The 21,367-nt window shown below is 44.3% G+C and overlaps 1 protein-coding gene across 1 annotated transcript in view; it reads left to right on the top strand.

Annotated features, from left to right (window-relative positions):
* The window catches only part of LOC144769215 (uncharacterized), a 222,402-nt gene that overhangs the window by 122,890 nt on the left and 78,145 nt on the right, over window positions 1–21,367 (top strand). The window contains exon 7 of the mRNA XM_078653256.1: window positions 6,035–6,100. Coding sequence (XP_078509382.1) covers window positions 6,035–6,100 — 66 coding nt within the window. The remainder of the gene's footprint in view (window positions 1–6,034; window positions 6,101–21,367) is intronic.

The following is a 21,367-nucleotide window of genomic DNA, read 5'->3' as shown; positions in this document are numbered from 1 at the left end:
CTTCTAACTCTCGCATGACCGCGGAGCTCAGCTTTCCGTCACCAGGGTCGCTCCAGCAGCATCAGTGACCACACACAGGGCAGGTGTGCTGTCTCGGGCTATTCATCATTGCCTCCCCTTGCCGCCTGTACTATCGTAAGACACGGTCTAGTGTCTCAGCATGATGTCAGCACACTTAACACCCACCCACCAGGGGTCATTGGTCAGATGACCCTGGCCAATAAAAGGGACTGAGTGCACATGCTCAGGGCCCATTACCCATCCCCAGCCACTGTGTCCGTGTCTGATTGTATGTCTGCAGAATGATGGCCTAGCGCCCCCACCCCAATCACTACAATGGCGACGAGGCGGAGCTGTGCCCTGCGTGCCACAGCTACATGAGAAAAATCGTGGGGGAATAGGAGAGAGCTCAGGGCGATGTTGCCCCCCCTTCCCCGCAGGATAGGCGCCAGGCCTGCCGTGAGGCCCGCGGGGCATGTGCCTTGCCCTGGGCCTGGATGCCCGTGAAGAGGAGACCGGGAGCCTACCCCACACCTCTCACGCCAAGCAGAAGAAGCGAACCGGCCAGAGCCCACCTGCACCGGCCGCAATTGTGCCCGGAAAGAAGTGACCGACCGGAGCCCACCCGAGTCGGCCGCAGCAGCGTGGCCCCCATTGGAGTGGAGTGCTGGCCGGGCGGAACCCACCCGCCACGGCCACAGCTGAAGACGAGGCTCGTTGGGCCGCAGGTGAGCCCAAGCGCTGAGAGGAGATCTGGGGGGGCGCGCGTGCCTGCAGCCACCCCAACCCCAGTACTGTAAGAGAAGCGGAGCCCAGCCGCATAGTCAGGACGCTTGGCCGCGCGTGATGCGGCCTAAAATGAACATAAAGTGAAGCAGGACCAGCGGAGCCCACCCGCGGCCTGCCTGAGGCGTCCCCTGCCCCGCCACGTGTGTGAGTGGAGGCGGAGGGGTGAATGGTCTCCAGGGGAAGCGCCTGCAGCGTGTGAAGAGCTGCCGGGCACCGAGGGACTAAGCGGAGCCCACCCTCGACTAACACAAGTGCCCCAAACGTCTAAGCACACACCAACACTCCCCTGCGCAGCCCGTGAATAGGGGCGGGAACGATCCAACAACAAGAGAATCACGGGGGTGAAGCGGAAACCTCCCATGGTGCCTTACTGCTTGCGGCTGCAGACGACTGAGGTGAGAAACGCCATCGGGAGAATGGTGGTGGAAAGAGTGACGGCTCCACAGTGAGAGCTCACCCCCGCATAGCTGCAAACAGCCCCCGGCAGCGCCGACCCTCCCCCGCCCGCGCAGTGTGTGAAGAGCTGCCGGGCATCCCGAGAACCAAGCAGAACTCTCCACATGTGTGCCCCCAAGGTGAATAGGCAACTCACCGCAAAAGAGAGGAAGTCCTGCCGCAGAGCGCCATCCAGGGAAATGCCGGCTCACTGAGTGACAGAGGCGAGGCCATGAGGAGCCCAGGAGCGGGCCTGAGGCAGTACAGTGCCGGAGTTGTCTAAGAGACACTGCCACCCAGTGGCCAGAGGGTGAAATTGCACCCAGCAAAAGGACTATACTGTGCAATGGCAGTAATATGGGAGAAACACACAGGGACACCATGTACGTGCGACCAGAGGATACCCTCACACAAAGGCTGAAGGACAGCACATTGCGTAGAGCAAGGGATGCGCACAGCAACCCAGAAGCAGTGAAACTGCCACCATCCCATAGGAAGCAAAACTTTAGGAAGACGCGCCAGAAGCGCAGAAACGCCACGCAGTAACAAGGAAGCCCGACCAAGGACGCAGCACTGCGAAGAGGAAAACGCAAGGAGTGAAGGAACTCCACGCTCAAGGAGGATGAGGGAGCAGTAACACAGACCACTGGACGCACTAAGCCACACGGAGACCTACCAACGAAGGCAGAGCGGTACCTGATGGCCACAGGTTGTCTTTGCACCGCAGGAGGAGAAAGGAGCACCACCACAGGAAGACACAGAGGTCCCAAGACTCCCCACCAGGCAAGTGCGACACCAGGAGGAAACGCGACAACCGCCGACACTGCTCCAGAGTCCCAGAAAAAATGCAGGCACACCCCGTGAGGTAACGGGAGCAACCTGAACACGAAGAAGCTCGGAGTGGTGACGACACCCTCCGCACCTAACGAATCACAGGAACAAAGTGGACAAAAGCGCGCCAACGCTAAAAGCACCGGAACGGAACGAAGAGCGACCACACCGAAGACAGCAAAGCGTGAGGACTCACGCAGAAGACCACCCCGATGGTCGCCCCACGAAGCCGACCCCTCAGACTGTCGCACGAAGAACCCGGATGGTCACACACGTGAGGCACCCAAGAAGCCGGCCAGCCAGATGGCCGCACCAAAAGCCGACCCACCGCGGGTCGCAAAAGGAGGTGACCGAAGCAAGGGTCAACAAACCCTAACACAGCAAGTATCCCGCAAGAGGACAGAAGATAGCCTGCCAGCATCGGCAGAGTGGACCGGCAAGAGGTCCAAGAAGTTCGAACACCAAGACACAGTCCACGATCAGCGACTAGCGAACTTCAACAACCACAGTGCAACATTCCAAGTTTAAGAGAAGATCGCAAGGACCGGTCCAGTCACAGACTAGAAGAAGACAGTGTCCGTGAACCAGGACAAGACCAGAGGGCAGCAGGCGGAGTTCACGCTGCCTGGAGAAGTCTGGTTAGGGAGATGAAGACAGCAAGAGGACCAGACCGCGTTGCGAAAAGGAGGATAGAGAAGAAGTGGCCCGACGCCACAAAAGGAAAAGGAGAAAATGTCTGAGTGGCACGTTTACCACCACAGAAGAGAAGAAAGGAGAAGAGGTCTGAGTGGCACGTCTACCACCACCAAAGAGAAGGAAAGGAGAAGAGGTCCGAGCAGCACGACGACAGGAAGACAAGAGAATGGAGTAGAGCAAAGAGGAGTGTGGACCAAGACACTACGACAGACAAGAAGGGGAAACACCGAGGAGAACGTGAGAGGTGCACAACAGTCCACACACACGACCGGGACACACGTAACATCACTGGAAGAAAGCATCCACGTGCGATCCCGACAATCATCCAGGAATGACGGAAGCAAGCAGGCCGGTGTGTTGGCAACACCCACCTCTGGGATGGAACGGACACAAGGGCCGCGGAAATCCAGGGGCAGAGGCCTCAGGGACACCGGTGGCAGCGGATCCCCAACGAGAGACGGACTGTTGACGCTCGCGCTGAAGATCCTGGAAGACCGAAGGTCGCACACGACGGAACCAGTGCCAACAACACCCTTTCAGGTGGAACTTCGGACACGGAGAGAGGACCCGTAGCGACATCCTTCAACACGTTGGAGCAGCAAGGCGGCATGTCCTCCGGTCCAGTGGGAGCCTGGCACAAAAGGGCCTCTGGGTCGTCCAGTGAGAGGGGACACCCACGAGAGAGGGGTATCCATGAGAGGGATAACCTGCAGCTGATGATCCCGTCAGGAATAGACACCAGCTTGAATCAAGCACTTTGACCAGGACGGTCCAGGGTCCAGCGGAAAGCAACACACGTGGGACCGGCTAAGGACACTTCTACACGTTCGCAGGAAGTGAAACAGAGTGAGAGAGACTGTACAGTCCACCCACAAGCTGCAAGTCTGTCAAGTCAAGAAGAGACACCATTGCCAGTATTTGACGTGACCAGCAGTGGAGAAGACTACGTGGGAGTCGTCGTGATTGAGTTATGGGTTTTGTGTGAACTATATTCTTTCCCACATGTTGGACTTTAGTTAGTTTAATTTTCTTAACTAAGGTTGGGAGAGATGTACTATCGTAAGACACGGTCTAGTGTCTCAGCATGATGTCAGCACACTTAACACCTACCCACCACCAGGCGTCATTGGTCAGATGACCCTGGCCAATAAAAGGGACTGAGTGCACGTGCTCAGGGCCCATTACCCATCCCCAGCCACTGTGTCCGGGTCTGATTGTATGTCTGCAGAATGAGGGCCTTGCGCCCCCACCCCAATCACTACACCGCCGACCCCGGCAGTCTGTGTGATGGGGTCAAGGTGTATGTGCAGAGAGCTTCCGAGGGACACTCAGTCACGAAATCTGCGGGTCCCTTAAAAATATCCGTGGTCCCCACTCTCACCACCGCTGCTTACTTAGAATACCTCTGTGGTCCAGTCTTCCTCCTAGTCACTTCTGCAAGTCCAATGGACCCTAGCAGACATGGCCCGAGCCGCCGTATTATCCCACAGTGCGGGCAGAGACATGATCCTCTGTATTTGTATGATGGCGCCCTCCTGCAGACTGTGGCGAGGGGCCTCTGACAATAGTGTGTCTTACAGAATTATTAGGCTTTAGCTTGAATAGGGACAGCATCCCTTTGGACACATACTTGCAGTGTCACTGACCGCGAAACCCTTTCTTGGTGTGGGGTGGAGTTGATGTGCAGTGTTTACGGGGGTGGGGTTGCTTGCTGGGAGAGCCCCTCTGAAACAGCACTGGAGTCCCCCACCACCTCCTCCCCAGCGCAGAAAGATAGTGGCCGGGCGCGACGAGGAGGAGCGCGGACTTCATTGACTGTCCCTGGATGCAGGGAGCGCAGATGGAGCTGGACACACTCGGGGCTGGACACACTCAGAGCTGGACACCTGCGCTCAGAGAGGACACGATCACCCTGCCAGCCTGTGCTGCGAGCATCTGAAGAGCGGCTGAAACGTTGTGCGATCTGACACCAAGACCATCCCTCCTTCCCTCAATGCCTGCCTTAAAGCACAGCCCGCCTTGCACCAGGAGGTGAAGCAGGGCCCTACTACAGCTGGTGTGTTCTTTACTAGGCCAAAGATAGCAATGACATTACGCAATGCCACACTGCACACTCAAATCACGGAGAGGGCAGGAAATAACCCCCTCCCTCTCTTCCTCCTGAGCCATGACAGTGTAATTACAGAGCGAAAGGTGTTGGAGTGCTTTGTTCATGTTTTAGCTCAGATCATATGTAACTCTCACTTCACACTTTGTGTCTGTGTACTATACAACACTTACACATCTTCTTTACTGCTATATTTATCACTACTTTGAAGAGCTCGCAGGCCGGTCTCTTCCTCTGAAATTTATAATCTAACAAGCGGTCGAGAGGATGCCCTTTATTGCAATGCTAAAGGTCTCGCATTTGTGAGAGTTCAAGCTATTAGTATTGTAAATGACAACGCCTTCTATTTATGTTTTAAAACCCAAAACATAAATAAAAGACATTGTCATTTACAATGCTAATAGCTCAAACGTATGTGAATGCAATACCTATTGCATTGCAAATGCTTGTTCTTGGTAGGTAACAGTTTGCGACCCCTTCAATGTAGTTGCTGCAATAGTTTAATAAAGTATATTTCTTATGAAACGCAGTGATCGCATAGAAGTAGTCAGTTCTAATTCATTAGGCATCTATCAGTAGTAATTATGATCCATGGGGCTTGCATAAATGCATTTGCTTTTAAAAGCACATGGTGTTTAAAATTGGGAGGAAAAATGGGATACTAATGGATATATATTGTGGTGAACCATAAGACGGGGCTGAAAGATTTATTATAAAAGATTACAACAGGCAGAAGGGGCGAGTGGATAGATTCATGAAATATTTTGGATTTCTTTGTAGCATAAAGTACCCCCACCATGAAGAGAATGAATTTACATACCAAGACCCCTTAGGTTCTTTTTGATACATGTTCTCTGACATTCTGCAATGTGACATCTTGGAATGACTCTGATTTTATGACAGTGTAGCTTTCTAAGCATTGAGGGAATGAAGCTCTATGGAAAGCAACTTCATGTAATTTTTGTAGATGAAAGTATATCTATTGGAAGATGACATAATTGATCAATCTCAGTGATAATCGTGTGCTTCAGATATAGGGGGCTAGCTTCATGAAATTCAATAAATAAGACGGGGGTTGGAAGATGGTGGAGAGTGGGGACATATTCGCATAATTTTTCTCTATAGAACAGAATGAAGATGCATCTATATTTCTCTTTTGTTCATTCATTATTTCAGAACGGAATACCCGCAATCAAATCTCTCCTGGCTGTTGTATTCAAGTACGTTGGTTGCCCTACATTGGTAAGTCCTCCAAATCACTGTGTACCACTGTGAAACTATATAGAAAGAAATGTGTTAATATTGTTTGACTTCCTCATAGAGCACTACTATTAATTTAAGTGTATCATGTTGAGAAATCAAATTGTCAGTAATCTTTGGCCGATTGGCTATCCTTTAAGACACTCTTCCATCTGTCACAAAGATTATTCCTGGCCATTTAGACTTTTGTTCAAACATTAGAGCTGCCTAGAACTTCACGTTAATTCACCACATTGCAGTGATATTGAACGTCTTGCAATGACCATAGTGACAGATAGTCCGATCTAGAGTAACATTTACAATCTGGAATAAATTAGCATGCCGAGTTTAATGGCGGCCACTATTACTTCCGAATTCATTCTTAATCATTTCTACCCACTTCAAAATTATGGCAGGTTCAGTAAATGCAGCAGGTTTTAAGCCTCTGTTTTATTCACAGATCTCTATAGGGGAGCACATTAAAGCTGTTAACAATGGCATAAGAAAGAGGGGCGTCTTCAGCTAAATTTAGTTTAAAGATATGAATTTAGATTCTCATGAGTGTACATTCGCTGTAAACACCTGAGGCAAAATCCCATACAAGAACCTACATTCATTTTTGTGGTTTAACCTGGTTAGCCAAGGGTAGGAGCCATAACAATTTGCAAAAAAAGAGTCTATTGGCAATGTCGATGTGCCATACTGAGGTCTTTATTGAAACATTCAGATATTGGGGGGAAAATATCGCCAGCATTCTTGCACTCGTTGGCGCTTAAGTAAGGGTCCAAAACTGGTTCTCCCTTCTAACAATATAGGGGTGTATATCCACCAACCCGAATCTAATATTGGTTTCTCTCACCTATACTGTAGGGGACTATGGAGTTGTCTCACTTCCACCTCTATGGTTATCCAAGTACTAAGATACAAATGTCTGCTACATGGCAGGCAAACTTGCTGATTCATGGAAGGTTGGTGGATGCCATCGTATTAGGTATTAGCAGTCCAGATAAAGTCCAGATGATGATTAACGTGTATTATGAGAGCTGTCTGTTGGTCTTGATGATGAGATGGCAGTTCAGTTCAAAATAACATTGCCTTTCCAGATCTGCAAACGTATCAGTGTAGGGGCTATCTGTAAATTATGCATTTCTGAAAAGAGTTGCACTGTGAGATCAAGTATTAATTCGGCAATTTAGCAATTGATATGTGTGTAGCTAGCAGGTAGTTTATTACAATTAGAACAAGCATTAGTAAATGCATTAGTTTTCAACTTTCTTATTAACAAAAAGCTGGTTATGTGTGTACCTCTTAGGGAAGCTGTGGGAGTAGTCACCGGGGAGGTAGTTGACAAGGAGCAGTTTTATACCTATTCTAATGGGTTAGTGCAAGCATTAAAGCTGCTTTAGCAATAATATCGAACATTAAAGTAAGAAGCAGGAGTGGATACAATGATTTGTCCCCCTGGTTGTATGTCTGAGCCTCCGGTGCTGCCAGGAGTGGATGCACTGATTTTACCACATACCCAGATACTTCCCCATACCAGGTCTCGAGGTTTAACAATAAGCACTGATAAGCAATTCACAAGTACATCTATGTATGTCTCCAGTTCTCCGAAAGAGAGGATTCCATGAGCACGGAGATGAGAGGGAAACAAGCAGAAATAAAGTCTCTGGAAATGGAAGAGGGTAAATGAGGGGAAAGCTTCTGGGAGTGTAAAGGAAGCTGGATGGAAAGGACTTAATAGAGGTAGGAAAGGGATGCAAAATAAGGCATTTGAGGTGAGTTTAGCTTGATGTATGGATCAGAAAAGGAGGCTGGAAAAGTAAGGACAATGGGAAGTAAGGAAGGTGCCAGGTAATAAAAGACTAAGACGGGTGTAGGAAAACAGACAGACCCGACAATGGCTGCAGAGGGATGGAGGCTATACAGGTGGGCAAAAATAGATGGGTTTGAAAGAATGGTGGTGATATATGGAGAAAGGGGTAGCGGAGGGGAGCAGGGATTATACTTGGGATGGGAGTTAAGCTTTGCACTCACCTTGGTCCCCAAAGATGGCCATAAGCCGGCTGAATGAATAGCTGCACCATGCCTCCTTTCTTCGCCACCATCACACAGCTGATAGCTCCTTGATATCACATTTGGAGCTCCACTCCAAGGAATACAGTGTAAAGGAGCAACCCTGCCGTGCTTAGAAAAGTGTTGCAGGCCTCGCTCACTTATACCGAGACAGATAGAGGTGGAAGTGCGGGGATAAAAGAAGGATAAAAAGCTGTCTGATAGAAGAAGGGTAATAAAACGCTTCCCCATACCTCTTTTTTTGCCACCTTCACACAGCTGTTAGCTCCCTGATGTAATATTTAGAGCTTCACTCCAAGACACACGGGGGGCTGATTTATGAGCCCTTGCGTCACTTTTGCACTTTTTGTAGCACCAACAGCGTAAAAAATGTGCCTTGTTGCACCATATTTACAAAGTGACGCATCTAGGTAGATGCGTCACTTTGTAAACCCCTGCACCACATTATATCAACACCAGGTATAATGTATGCAGGGGGGGGGGGGCGTTCCAACACAAGAAAGGGTCGTAGAAGTGACGCAGTGAAATCTATAAGATTTCACTGCGCCACTTCTAGGACGCAAATGCGTCAATATCTTACGCCTGCCTCATGGCTGGCGTAAGACTGATGCAGGCACATTTAACATGGGACTTGCCCATGTTTAATGACCTCTTGCTGGAGTTGCGTCACTTTTGTGACACACTCCAGCAATGCGTCATTTTTGCGCCTACAGATACGTCAGAAATACTGACGTATCTGTAACTCCTTGCGACATGATGCGTCATACTGTAAATATGACGCATCATTGGTGTCGCAAGGGGGGCCCAATGAAAAGTGACGCATCGCTGTTTTCTCGTGGCAATGCGTCACTTTTCATAAATGAGGCCCACGGTTTAAACGAGCAACCCCACTGTGCTTGGAAAAGTGTGGGAGGCCATGCCCACTTATACGGAGTGGGCATCCTAAAAGAAGCGTGGGGACGTTGAAGGATAAAAATGTGTTTAATGTGTGAAGTGTCGGTAAAAACAACAAAGGTGCTCAAACTTCGAAGTCTGTCAGTGCGTCAACCATCATGCACAAAAAACAACACCATGCACACCAACTCTTAACTATCGTGAAAACCAGCTACAATATATTAGCTGTGAACCAAAAACACAAGACATGCTGGTGACAAAGTAAATTAGGAGAAATTTCTGTGTGAACATATGTTTGCTACAGCTCCGTTTGATCGTGGTAAAAAAATGTAGGTACAGTAGGACGTTTTTGTTTGCAGAAATAATTGTTTAAGAAACATTTCTCTCAGCTTCAGACATAAGTGCAAATGTTTGCAACGTCTGTTTTAAAGATTTAGTTACGGAGAAACGAATACACTGATACAAGGTATTTTGTATAAAACAATAATGTTATGAATCCCCAGTTATAAAAGTTTTCCTCCTGCTGAATTGTTAGTCTCTTTTCTGGATATACCACGGCTAGCAAAGCTTGAAATGAGACAAGCTCGGATGGTGAACCCGCCAGAGCAGGCCTCCCCGGTGCAGACTAGGTATGGCTGGAACCTTTGCAAGTAGCCACTGGCGATCAATCACATATGTCTGCAGGTTTCGAGTTCAAAGTACGCAACATAATTCCAAGCAGCTAGTCAGACCAGCTCAGTTTTATTAGTTATGTTTTACCTAGCAGCTTCCTGACAGGAGTTCATTGACACATCTCCCTGTAAGCCGGCCAAACCCATTGGCAGTTTTGCCATGATGCCATTCTGCTCAATGGAAAGAGAGGGTGTCATAAAGCCATTACCTCAGCGTGCTCCATGGAGAGAGAGAGTGCCCAGATTGGAAAAATATGTGTGTCTGCCATGCCCAGTATAAAGGGCGTGAAATCTACATGATGGGTACTGCAGTAGCTGGGACTGCAGCCACTGTGCCAGCTGAAAGCAGAATGCTGCTAAAAATACCACAATCTGTCACCTGCAAATTGGTACGTTTTAGTTTCTGTCCTTTCGCCATTCCTCATTTTCTGATCTAGACAATAATAATCATCCCACACTGTGAAAAGCCTTCATTAGCTGGAACACTTCATTACACAAAGCAGTCTCCAACCACTCTGGAAACATTTCTAAAGTGCACTCAGTTAATAGAGAAGAGCCGACCACAAGCATGTGCTCCCACTAATGATTTATAAAAGCAGCTACAGGATGAAAAACTGCTACAAAATATTCATATCAATACACAATCAATCAATCAATACATTTTGAACTTTTCTTTTACAAGCTGTATATATTTCCTTACTTTCCCACATGCAGCCATAAAATATGCTTATTTAGTGCTGGAGGTGTTCCAGTGCACATTTTGAAGTGTGCATGTAAAGCATTGGTGGAGACTACAGGTCTGCAATCTGCTTATGCAATTCCGAAGGCCAGACATAAAAAACAAGCGAGGGCGGCCATTGCAAAAATGGTATTTACAGATGGAGGGGCTGTGGTGTGAGCTAGAGAAAATTATAGGCAAACAAAATGAACAGCGCTGGTGTAGAGCATGGCTAGGATTAAAAAGAAATGCCAGCGCTTTAAAAATAAAAACAAGCACAGCGCACGTACTATGCAGGCAAAGCACTGGTAGAGACTACACGTCTGCAACCTGCTGTGGGAAATTCGAGCACCGGAAATAAAAAACAAGCGAGGGCGGCCTTTGAAGGAATGGCATTTACAGGGGAGGGGCTGTGACATGCGCTGGGGAAACCAAAGGCAAACAAAAAGAACAGCGCTGGTTAAGAGTGAGGCTATGGTTAAAAAGAAATGCCAGCACTTTAAAAATAAAAACAAACATAGAGCAAGTGATCTGCAGGCATTACCTTAAAAAATCGTTTCACAAAATTGGATGGAAACAGTACTTTGGCCCCCGGGAAACTGATAAGAGAAGCACACGAGGTACAACACGAGGAAACAAAAGGAAATAGTATGCTACAGCCGATAGTAACAGAGGAAAAGAAAGCGGTAAGCATAGAAGGTAATAAAAAGCAAGGAAAGCAAGTGGGCGGGAGTTAAGCCCCTCTTAAAATTTATATTAAAGTACAAAAGATTTCACAAAAGCACAGCGCAAGTGCTGTGCAGGGGAAACATAATGAGTGTGTTACAGCATGAATGGCTGGAACTAAAATGTAACTTTCAGGTCCCAAATTCAAAATCCAGTAGTCTAGCTCTGTAAGTAAACCTATCTACATACTGAGATCTGCATGCAACAATGGGTCGCAATGTTTAAATTCTAGGTAGATAGCTCAGGAGCTAATGTAGGAGATTATGGTTTCTTTCTGAAACTTGCAGGCCAATGGTATTAATCCAAGTCAGATAACTGAGCAAGTTTATGTGTCAGCTGCCGAAATTTCTTGGTAACTTGCAGGGCACAAGTTCTAATGCTAATTCTAAGGTTGGACTGGTTATGGTACCTGCTGCATAGAGCTATTGTTAGCGTAAAGATCAAAACCCTGATGGCAGCAAGTTAGCTGGGTTAATAAATTGTGACAAACATATTCTGTACACAGCATGTAAGCGCATGTCAGATCAATGAGGCAGATGGAAATATTAATGTATCTTTTACAGGGACCTATCTTAATCTGCAGATCATATGTTCCATTTCCAGTGGGGCTGACTTATATTCTTCCAAGGGCCAGAAAAAAGTACATTTGAATTAGGTAACAGGGTCAAATGTCAGATGAGATTTTGCTGCCTTTCATCATTCCAATGATAGTGAAGGTGAGGCTTTAAATTAACAGTGGTTACCACAGCATGTGGATAAGCAAGATTTGGATTCATTAAAAACTAAGATATAATTTTCCTTATTTAGTTTTATGAATCACAAATGGGTTTCAATTATTTTATTTTCAAATTATGATATAACAGCTTGTGGGAAATCTGCCCTCCCAGTAACAGAATATAATGTATTCAAACACAAAAAAGGATATTTTTGATGTGTAATGATGAGCAATATAAAAAATCCCACTGTAATGTGTTGGGGAAAATGCAGTTAGATAAAGGGAAAAACACAAAAACAAGTTTGTCAACTGTAATTCAAACGCAATTTGTAACACAAATTTAACCACATCGCTGCTTAAGAGCTTCCCCTGCTGTGCTGGACAGCAATGAAAACGGGTGTGGTCATGACAAGCTCAGCTCGTCATGAGCACCTGAGAGGTATATGCCATGACGAGCACGGAAGGGGTTAAAGTAATTTTTCTAAATGGAAAGCTAGCAAGGTTAACAAAAGACTGTATTTATCCTATCACTCAGGCTAATCATCAAATTCAGAAACATGCACGAATGCTTTTGGGAGTTTTCTCTGTAAATACTTCACCAACTTCCATAGCCTCCCATTAAAAAACAACATTAGGACATTGCTCATATTTGCTGGTGTAGCCTCAAAAACATGAACAGAACATTCAGTGGTATTTAAGAGGAATTTTCTGAATACTCTGCCCCAAGATCAAGGAATGTTCTTTATATTCACCCTGAAAACCCGGCCTACTCCCAATTCATCACTATAAAATAAAGTGGCTAGATTTTTAAGCACGACTGAGGAAACGGTGAGCAGCGTCATTTCAGTCATGTAAAGTGCTTATTTTAAGCCGATGAATGCCTTTTTCCTCATCAGACTTTGATCCAGACAAAAAGTGAGGAGAGAACACAGAAGGATAAAAGAAGGACAAATAGAAAGACATAAAACCAGTGACTAAGAAAGTGGGGAAGAAAAAGAACCTGTACGAAAGGGGCAGGGAATGCTTGGTGGTGGAAGAAGGAAGCTTGAGGTGCAGTCAAGACTGCACAGCCTTGGTATTCGCACCCTAACCTTCGATAACAGCAACCAATGGCATCTGAGCAAAACTTGCAGCCCCTGCCCTTAGTTTTCTTCAAGCTAACCACTGGTCCTGTAACACAAAATTCCTGTTTTTTAATTACAGTAGGACTGCTACATAGCACCATCTCCCCGTGTGGTATACAAACTAGGCTTTCCTCACTCGGTGACTCAATAAACCTGTGAATGATTAGCAAACTGGGGTTTAGTTTGGCAGGTACTTTGAAACTGTGACTGGTGACTCAAAGTCTGCTTTTTGTAATTTCACTGCTCTTTTATGTACATACATTTTAGAACTCATCCAAAACATATGTATTATTAGTGGAGAACACGAGGTTGCCATTAACGTCCAAACGACAAGGCCCCAGCATCTAAATTGGATACTACCATGTTTTTGTTGTTTAAACAAAGATAGTAAAGTACTCAATGGGAGTTTAAAAAAAGTCAGTCTATAAAGTAAGGATTCTTATAGAATTTCAAATCTGTAATTTATTGCAGACAGAAGCCAGGTAACTGTGATCATCGGTATAAACTTGTTGAACACAGGAGAAAACAATCAACACATGTTTTGTCACAAAGTGACTTCTTCAAGGCTGTAAATGAGTATAAACATCTGATCACCTAAGTGCATCTTTAGAGTTACATACCTGTTTCAGGAATACAAGTTTCATCTGTACTTGGATGCCCTAGAAAGGAGGGGGCTCCTGCACCCGTGCTCCCAAAAGATTCTGTAAGAATTTTAAAGCATGTGATGACTAACGTTAAATCCCAAAGTGTGTAAAGTAAGTAGAAGTGAGGATTTTTCTATAGATAACAATGGATAAAGATGAGGCGTCTTTGAAGTGATCATCTAAGTTGTGGAAAATGTGAAATCCAAGGTTTGAGACTTCTAGTCCGACAAAGTAACCGCCTACACCAACATCCACCCAGTGCATACATAAGAGTAAAACATGCCTAGATAGACTCAGATGAAAGAAGTGCTGACCTAGGCAAGTATTAATATCCTGGTAAGCAATTTGCAAGTTGAAAGATTTGGAGAGCCAATGTCTGGTTAACACAGAGAACCCAAAGTGTAATAAGCATGGTTACTTCACAGCAAGAAAAATGTGTCAAAAGTTAACATATTAAGTCGGCTACATTGCAAAACCTTACAAGAATCGTGCAACGAAAAGATCCTAGCCATCAGATACCAATGGATCAATTCTTGCATCCAATGTTGTGAAGAAAACGTTCTGTTGTAAACGTAGTCTTCTACTAATCAAGAGCCTTAAGTAACCTAGTGATGAGGTAAGAGAAACATAAGACTAATGTCCCTCTGCAGAGTGTGGTAAGCTAGGTTGGGGAGGTAATTCTTCATACATCACAGAACTGGCCTGTGGTCCAAAGACGCAAATGTAGGTCTCCATCAATACGTATCAGGTGCAGTACAATGAAAACGACTGGGATTCCAAAAACCATGATTATGTAAAAAGACAAAAGGGGGGGAGAGAAAATAATGTAAGTGCAAGAGCATGTACGTGGGGACACCACATTATTAGTCTGACAAATCTCACCTGTGGACCATGAATGTCTGTAGATGGTCCAAAATTTTTATGTGACTCAAGATGTGACAGCAGTGGATAAAAGACAAGTACTTGATAATAAATTGGGTTGCACCCACAATAAGTAATCCTGACAGCAGGTATAGAGAATATAATGTATATTAAAAACTGGCTCACAAAATGGTGTAGGTCTTACCTATCTAACCAAAACGAGTATGAGCATGTCAAACCCTGAGTAGCAGTTAACAAGATCAGTCTTTGATAAGCTTTTGCCTGTGAGACAAAAACATGTAATTATTCCTCAAAATGTGTACAGTAAGGTGAGTGTCACTATTGTACAAATGGTGTTATAAGTAGCAATAAAGTGCCAGAGTCTCAAAATTATGTGTGGCAAGTGCCAACTCAATAGAGTCGAATAGAGATACTCCTGCACCAGTCTCCATGAGCAATAAGCAATCCTTTACCCTTCTAGGTTGGCTGTACTGTAAATAAATGTGGCAAAATGTCAAAACAAATACACCCTTAAGAGAAAAACAATGTAGAACCCCTTTGTGTGCTAAATAAGTGGTGCAAGGTGGTGGGAATTGAAATCCTTAAAGTCAAAGGTGAGTGCCTTGTCCATAAAATCCATAATGGATGTAGATGGCTTGTGCATGAACCAACAAGTACAGTACATACATTTAAACCATCTATAAGCAATGTAAGGCCACTTGATACGTATAATTATAACAAGCCCTACGAGAGACTGTCATGGCACGACAAATAGAGAGCATTACTTGCAAGTGCATAATGAAATTGCAGTGGCGAGTTACCTTTCAACGTGAAATGTCCACGTGCAGTCTTGGCGTCCCAGAAGAATGGAGCTGACCCTAACGTGATGCCGATGTACTTAAGTGATCAGTAAATAAAAAGAAAAAAGAGACACCCCTCTCTAATGAATTACATAATCATAAGATTTGCTAACATGGCCAGGTGAAAATAGCATGCAGACTACAATGCTTGAGTCTGTGTAGCATTTGAAAAAAGTGTTGAAAGTCAAGGAAAGTAATAAAATTGAAAAAAAAAAGAAAAATGAATGAGAACAAAACGAATCCCCTGGCCAAGTAAGACCACAAGATAACATCCACAGTGTAATGTAAATTTGTAAGATAATGGTATATTGAAATCATAGGAGTATTCACCGGGGTCACATTCACAATGAATGGGCAAGGAAAAAGGTAAAAAACGGAAAAAATATAGTAGTCAGCAAAATACTGTGAAGCCCGGTAAGGTAAGAGGTATAGGATCCCAGTAATAGGCAGAAAGCCCTTTATTCAGCCATATTGGAGTGGTTCACAGAGTGAGCAATTCATGCTAGTTATAATGTGCAACAGGTGTGAGAGATAGAAAATCTGAGTAAATGTGGAAAAATAGAGCCAGCCACTCCTTGTGGCCACAGACAGTAAAGTATAGAAAAGGCTATCCAACGTTAGTGTTCATATTCAAAACAGTGTTTTTGCTAAGCTGTTAACAGTTAAATTCTGAAAGGGCATAACATTGTATGGGTGAGAAATATGAATAAATATGAAATATTAAAATTGGTCATAGACAGTAAATTCTCCAAAATGAATATTTATATTCAAAACAATATTTTTACTGAGGTCTTTTAACAATATGGTGGTTTATGGTTAGTCATGTATCGTACCCCTAACAGTTAAATTCTGAAAGCACACAATATTATTTAAAAAGATTATACCCTGTGCAAAGCCATAATGCTAGACATAATAAATTATCCAGAAGGGTAATGTGTTCAAGATTACAACATATACCAATTTGGGTTGCCTTACCATTGTGTATCAACTAAATAACTGGCAATAAGACCATTGAGTTGTTGACATGGGAATCCTCAAATATCTGCTCATAGGATCTCTAACTCATAAGTTCCAAGCACCCTGTGTAATTTTCTATTGATAGCTAAGAAATATTGTTAATGTAATCCGTGAGAAATACATGCAGTTCTCTATTGCCATTAAGCCCCCTATCGACAGCCGTAAGTTTGGTGATTCATTTGGTTTCTGCACTCATTAGGGTCATGTTCCTATCACCACCTCCAGGGTCACATTCAACATGCACTATACAATGAAATTTAATCCAAATCAGCTCAGATCCTGAATGTGTCATGTTGTAGAGTGTGGCAAAAGGGTAACTTGTATTGTTATTTTTTATGCTTCTTATATGCTCTTGTATATATTCTTTCAAGGGTCAGTAAGTGCTATCCTCATATATATTTTGGCATTGGCAAACAATACAGTATGTTAATTTTTGCTATAGCAGTTTATCAACTGCTGAATATGGAGTTTAATCGCCGCGTTATATTGAAAACATGTCTGTTTCTCAGCTGCATATTGACAGACGTTGCATCTCATACATTTACTGAAACCCTTTGGTTTGGCTAAGAACCACAAACCAATCCCTTTGTGGGTGCTAGGGATGATGTAACATAGGCACAAGATTTTTCTCAGTGTGGTACCCCTTTTATTTGTTACCTTAGGTTTGGGAGATATGTATTTATTTGGGGTAGAATCCGACTTAAATATATGCCAGTTCTTGTGAAGAATTTTTTTACACATCATGACTTTGTGTACAGTATTTAGTTATCAGGTCCAATATCAGGTCAGTATTGTAGACTTTAGATTTCCATTTTAGAAGGGAATTGCATTTTGCTTTCACAATTCTGTTTCTTGCTTTGGCTAAAGTGACGTCAGAATAACCTCTCTGGCTGAAACGGTGCTCCAGCTGGTCCAATTCTTTCATAAAAATCAGGTCATCACTACAATTTCGCCTAAGGCGAGTACATTTGCCCAAAGGAATGGCATTGATTTGTGCATAGGGAAGTGCGCTGTCTGCATGTAAAGTAGAAATACACGCAGTGGGTTTCCTAAAACGTTTAGAAGCTATTTTGGTAACATCTAGAAATTCTATTTGGCTGTGATTAACGTGTGTAAAGGTCAGGTTGTAAGGGTCTTGTTATCCCTGTTTTGAAAAAATACTTTATTCTCAAGCACAAGTCTGGTTAGATCTAGAATCATCTCTGTATGTTCATATAGTGTGGCATCTCTAACCAAAAGGGTAGAGGCAAGATCTTGTATGTCCATTTCCAAGGGAATACGCGTATATGGGGAATTGAAATCCAACATTACAAATTTAAATTTATCCACCCATTCTATGTCCTCCAGTTTGCTAAGAAGGTCCTTGTATCTTGTATAAAGGATGCCAAACTGTACAATTATGGCTGCAAAAGAACATCTATATACGCAGAGATCAACATGGGTCTGACTGGTACCCTGCTTTATGAATCTTTAGCAGTATATAAATAAATGGCGTCTGTGGAGATGGATTAAACATTAATTTGAAATCTGTGTCACTGATAAGACAAAGATCTTGCAATAGGCCAACCTGAATTCCTTCTTTTTAGGTATGTTTTTCAGTGGGTTGTTAGTCAATCTAATGTAGGCTAAACCATCTTATAGTCGTCTATCAATCTCATTCATGTATTCACTGTCCTTCATAACCACTATGTTCTCCCCTTTGTCTGCTTCCTTTATGATAATACTCAGATTGTTTTTTTATATATGTGTGTCCCTTATGACATTTGTCCTCCAGTATGTATAGTTCACTGGTGACTTCCTTGTAAAATATGTCTATTAGGATGTCAGATGGTATGTTAGGAATAAAAGTAGACTTGGGTTTTAACTAAGTGTCTGGATTGAGATTGGAGGAGTTGTCTAAATCAGTAAGTAGATTAAGCATAGAGGGTGGTGGTCTGCCTGTGTCATCTAGCAATAATAGCTGAAGACCTTGTGGGTCTTGTATGGGCCTATGACATTCCAGTGTGTGTGGAATTGAAAGTAAGACATAAGTTGGCTGCTCATCAAAAAGCTTCTTTAATTTAAGGTACGTAGTAAAATTAAACAAGTCAACATGTATCTGTGCAAAGTCTGGCATGGATGTTGGACTGAAGTTTAAACCATAACACAGAGTTCTGTTGATTTGACAAAGTATATCTTGACAGATTGACAATTGACACATTATCTGTTAAAGTGTGGACAACATTTGTTTCTAGAACAGAGTTAGGTATCATTGACAGTTCTTCTGATTGCAGGATACAGACCTGGAGGTTACCCCTTCCAGAGCATATGCTCTGTAGTAGACCTGGCATCATTGGCATGGGTTTCCCCTGTATTTTTTCCTTTGCCTCCTGTGATTTTGCTGTGTGTTGGACTTCGTTTTGCTGATCTAGATGCTTTGGGCACTTTGCCACTGCTGTTCAGTGCCAAGTGTAAATTGTTGTTATGGGATGGTGTTTCCATGATTGGCTGATTTGATTTACAAGTCAGTCCCTAGTACAGTGCACCATGTGTGCCCAGGGCCTCTAAATCAAATGCTGCTAGGTGGCTTGCAGCTCTGGTTTTCCCACCCACATGAGCAGCCTGTAAATGTAACTCAAGCTTGCCGTTGCAGTGCTTGTGTGGAGTCTAGTACTGCCATGTCAACTTGGCAAGTTCATCCACTTGCCAGGCCCTAACCATCCTTTATCTTAATTGTCAGTCACTCCTACGGTAGACCCAGGGTACCCATGTGGTCAGGGTGCAGTGTATGCGAAAGGTAGGACATGCCCTGATGTGTGTCATGTCCTGATCGTGAATTACTGCCAATTTTGTTTTTCACTATTGCAAGGCTATCCATTTCATAGGATAGAATGGGGAGTTTGCTTATACAATTTTAAACTACCCCTGGGAACAAGATAGGGAAATAAAGTTTGATATGCCTGAACTCAGAATGTTAAAATGCATCTTTTAGTGAGGGTGATTTTTATATTCTGTGTTTGAAAATACCACTTTTAGAAAGTAGGTAATTTCTTGCTTAGCCATCCAGTGTGCAACTGTTAGGTTTGTGTATTGCATGTATTGCTTTGGAATGACAGGGGCTGAGGAGGAGAAATGGCTCCAGAGAGTCTGGATGAGTCAGGGCTGGGCTGGATAGACCTGGGCTGCATTTAGAGTAGTAGGAGGAGATTTCCTTTCACCTGAATGTGCCTGTTCTGCATTCCACAATGCTGTCTCCACCTCCTGCCAGGAAGCTGCACCAGAGAGGACAGAACTGGCTTTGACTGGGCACAGGGCTTCCCTGCCACCAGCGAACAAAGGATTTTACTGTATAAGTATTGTGGCCCAAACCCCAGAACTTTAGATCACTTCTGTGAATCAAGGGGGATCTATGCCAAGGAGAAGAGCCGGAGAAGCTGAGGAGGAATACTGCCCCTGTACAGTTTGCTGTCTGGGATTGGCCTGCAGTGGCTACTTGCTGCCAAGGAAAGGAGAAAGGACTTTGCTGGTTGCTGTCGTCCCTGCTTGAGGAAGATCTCCAAGGGCTTGAATTGAGCTTGCGTCCTGTTCTGAAGTCTCAGGGACTCAAACATTTCACCACCAGCTCCCCTGAACTTCCTGGCTGGGAGTTCTCACCTGCTAAGAGATGCCAGCTGTTGTTTTTGACCTCTGGAGGCTTTTTACCACTGGGAACTGGAAAAAGTAACACAACTTCGAGAAGCTTGACACATCCACATCTGTTTCTGGCACATCGCCAGAGAAATATTCGCAGCGCTTGCCCGTGGTCCGAGAAATCGTTGCACGCAGCATCGAGTGCACCGATCTCTAAATTCCGAGATCACCGCAGCGATTCCGACGCAAGGCGTGCAGTGTCGCTGCAGGAACCCACACATCGTCCCAGATCGTTGCATCACATCGAGGCACCAAGTCTGTCGCATCGTTGGGGGATGCAGTAAGACACCAACGCATCACATACAAATGCAGTAAGAAACCGATGCATCACCTCCTTTACGGTAAGGAACTGACACAGCACCTCCACAGCGCAGCAGTAAGGAATGGTCGCATCATCTCCCCCAGAGCAACCAAACGATGCATCATCTTCCCTGCGACCATTTTTATTTGTGTGCGCATGCATCCAAGGTACTTTGTGTGAAAAGTGTTGCATCTACAATTTGCTTTTGAACTGAACTATTTCTACCATATTACTGTATTCTTGATTTTTGTTGTTTTGGTCTTGTTTGGTTTAGATAAAGATGGCGTATTTTTCTAAACTGGTGTGGTGTCCATTTGTAGTGTTTTCACTGTATTACTGTTTGTGTTCACAAATGTTTTACACACTGCATCTGATATAAGCCTGTCGGCTTGTGCCAAGCTGCCAAGGGGGTGAGCAGGAGTTGTTTTAGAGGTGTATCCTCTTACCCTGACTAGAAGCAAATGTACCTATTTGGGCAAAGGTGCCTACCTCTGTCAACTAGAGACCCTCATTTCTAACACTGTGCCTCCCCCTTATTGCTTTTTGTGTTAGGATTACATTTCATGGTATAGCACATGTTGAATGTGACCCTAAAGGTGGTGATAGGAATATGACCTTAAGGAGAGCAGAAATCAAATATATCACCAAACATAGGGTTGTTGATAGGGGCCTTAACAACAACAAGGAAGTGTGTGTATTTCTCACGAATTATATTAACAATATTTCTCAACCATCAGTAGCCAATACACAGGGCACTCAGAACTCATGAGTTAGAGATCCTACAAGTAGATATGTGAAGGTTCCCATGTCAACAACTCAATGGTCTTATTGCCAGTGATTTAGTCGATGCACAATTGTAAGGCACCCCAAATTGTTAAATGTGGTAATCTCGTAATCCTTACTGTTCTGGATCATTTTTAATGTCTGACATTATGCTTTGTGCAGGGTATGATTTAATTACATAATATTGTGTGTTTTATTATAATTTAACTGT

The sequence above is a fragment of the Lissotriton helveticus genome, chromosome 7 (genome assembly GCF_964261635.1).
Source record: "Lissotriton helveticus chromosome 7, aLisHel1.1, whole genome shotgun sequence".
Taxonomy (NCBI): domain Eukaryota; kingdom Metazoa; phylum Chordata; class Amphibia; order Caudata; family Salamandridae; genus Lissotriton; species Lissotriton helveticus.
Note: the sequence above shows the minus strand (reverse complement) of the source record. Positions and strands in the feature narration are given on the sequence as shown.